Source organism: Tupaia chinensis, unplaced genomic scaffold, assembly GCF_000334495.1.
Source record: "Tupaia chinensis unplaced genomic scaffold, TupChi_1.0 Scaffold000078_1, whole genome shotgun sequence".
Lineage (NCBI taxonomy): Eukaryota > Metazoa > Chordata > Mammalia > Scandentia > Tupaiidae > Tupaia > Tupaia belangeri.
In genome coordinates, this window is record NW_006159539.1 from 1406165 (window position 1) to 1408919 (window position 2755).

Genomic DNA, 2755 nt, shown 5'->3' on the forward strand with positions numbered 1-2755 from the left:
CAGGGCCGCACCAGCTGCTGGAAGGCGGGCTGGTCCAGGTCGCTCTGGAGGGCGAACTCGCTGAGCGCTTTCCATGGCGGCTGGTAGGTCTGCACCTCCACTGCGCTGCCCTGCACCGCGCTCTCGTGGCGGATGGGGCTGGCCGGCCCCCGCGGATGGGGCTGCCGGCCACCAGGGGCGTCCCGGTCAGTCCCTGCAGACTCTGTGGGACAAGCAGAAGGCGGGGCGCTCTCGGGTTAGGGCTTGTCTGTTCCACCACCTGTGCGACTGGGGGAGACCGGGGTCTTCTAATGTGCCTTTACACGCCAGCCTCGGGGCGTCCCCATGCGTCGGCCGGTGTGCAGAGGAAAAGTGTTCAGACCAAGCCATCGGAGGGAAACGCGCAACTCGCCACCCACTTGGGGCGCTGCACAGAGGTGCCGCCTTTGGCTCCTCGCCGCGCAGAGGACCCCAACTTCCAGCTGCCTCTGGGACCAGAAGATTGCAGGCTGGCGCAACAATTAGGGCGCCTAAACCCAAGCAGGCCTCGTGCTGAGGGCACACGAGCTATTCCGGGCGTCCCCCCATCTCCCCAGGGCGGACCAGGCAACGCACGCAGATGCCCCGGCGCGAACCGGCCACGGAGCTGCTCGCGCCGCGCGGCCTCTCACCGTCTTGTCGTTGTGCTGCTGCTGCTGCAGCTGCTTCATGAGGATGGATTTCTTCTTGTCCTTGCAGCGCTTGTTCTGGAACCAGACGCGGATGACCCGCGGGCTCAGGCCGGTCATCTCCACCAGCTGCTCCTTCATGAGCGCGTCCGGTCGTGGGTTGGCGGCATAGCACGTCCGCAGGGTGTGCAGCTGCTTCTCGTTGAGCACGGTCCGCACGCGGGTCGTCTTCTCCGTCTGCTTGTGCACGTGCGGGCGCAGCGAGGGCTGCCGGCCCGACCCGGGGTCTGCGAGGACAGAGTGGGGCGAGAGGTGAGCGACCGGCCGCCACCCACCCGCCCCGCGCCCTGCCGGGAGGCGGCCGAGACCTCACGGGCCGGATTTCGTTTCTCTGACTCCGTGCATTTCCTGGTATCGCTCGTCTCCCCGCGCACCCGTTCGCCCTGCCCGGAGGGAGCCGTGCTTTTTCGTCTTTCCCTGGTCCCGGGCCTGGCTGCCCCGCCGCGCCTCCCAAGCGCAAGCCGGGCGCCTGGCGCTAGGCCGCTGCGGGCGGGAGGCGCTGCTCCGGCTGTGCCTGCTCCCCTCGTCCGACCCTACGAACACCCGCTTGGGCCCCAAGGTACGAGCGAGGCCATCGGGAAGAAGAGGAAGAAGGAGGACTTAGGAGGGCAATGAGATCGATGCGGACCCCAGAACAGGTTCCGACTGAACCGCGCTCTGCGTCCGGAAGACCCTGCCCGGGGCATGGACGGCCTCCAGTGCCCGCAATGCCTGTTTGCTACCGGCCCTCTGGCCCTGGCGCCCAGTTCTCCTCCCTCGACGCGTGGGTTCCCGGCCCGGAGGCCGCCCACCCGCCAGACCCTCCGGCAGGCCCCCGGGCTGGCCCGGGGTTCCCCCCCGCCCGGGAAAAGCAGCCTGGCTCCTGCAGCTCACGAGCCGCCGTGAACAAAAGGGAGCCTCTCCGAGCCGAGAAGGGGTGCATGGATACTCCGCCCTCCTGTTTCACGTCGCCACCCGCCAGGTCTGCACCAGGGACACCGCACTTTAAGGATTGGGGCCCCCTTTGGGCATTTCCAGCTCTGGATAAATATTTACAAATAGCCGATTCAGCCCCACGTCCTCAGCCTATAGGGTGGAAGTGGAAATGCAGAGAAAGGAGGGCCCGGGCAAGGCCACTCACTCCCAGAGCCTCAGCCTGCCTGGAGATTGGTGCCACCGCCGGCAGTCACCTGGGGGGACCCTGACCTGGGCTGAGGTCCCTTTCTCACCATCCCTACCGACCTCTGTGCACTCAAACCCCACCTCCGGCCAGCTCCCAGTAGGACACGTAGGACACGGGTATCCTGGGGAGGCCTGCTCTAGCGCCCCAGGACTCTCTTAAATCCTTGGACAGGCCGGGCCTCTAACAGCCAGCCAGCTCTGGCTGGGTGGTCGCTGGTTGGCCCGCGGGAACCCCAGGCCGGCTGAGGCCCCCCAGCTCGGCTGGGAGCCCTGTTACTTACATACATGCCCCCAGGCAGCTCTAGCTTTCTTCTGACAAAACACACACTCAAGGAAATTCCTGCACACTGGCCCCCAGACAGGCACCACTCAGGGCTCCCTGTTGTCACTCCCGCTGCTGCTCCTAGCACCGTGGCCCCAATACTGCCGGTTGGGGAGGGCAGGACGCTCACTTGCCGGTGCTCACACAGCCATGCACGCGCAATTACCCCCTGCACACGGCAGGCACAGCGCCTGCTCCTAGCACGCAGTTCTGCACCCCAACGGAAAAAGCACACAAGGACACATGGTTGGGGTCACACGCCACTGACAACTTTTCGTTGGGAGCACAAGCACGCCCCCCTTCACACACACACACACAGACACACACACACACACACACACACACGCAGCACTCTTCTCTCGCAGGCGGCGCAGGCTCCGCGGGCCTTACCTGATAGATGCAGGCCGCGGGCGCCGGGGAGCGGGCCAGGGCTGCGCGGGCTGCCGGCGGCGGGGCGCTCGAGCAGGAGGCCGTGGTCGGCGCGGCAGAGCAGCTCGTGCTCCCGCAGCGAGAACTCGTCCCCGGGCAGCAGCTGGCGGCTGCACACGGGGCAGCGGGAGGGCAC

The 2755-nt window shown here is 66.9% G+C and overlaps 1 protein-coding gene across 1 annotated transcript in view; it reads right to left on the reverse strand.

The window, feature by feature from the left end:
- Nucleotides 1–2755, reverse strand: part of ISL2 (ISL LIM homeobox 2) — a 7596-nt gene that overhangs the window by 3572 nt on the left and 1269 nt on the right. Inside the window, 3 exon segments of the mRNA XM_006142595.3 lie at nt 174–202; nt 651–934; nt 2581–2755. The exon segment at nt 2581–2755 is cut by the window's right edge and continues 21 nt beyond it. Coding sequence (XP_006142657.1) covers nt 174–202; nt 651–934; nt 2581–2755 — 488 coding nt within the window.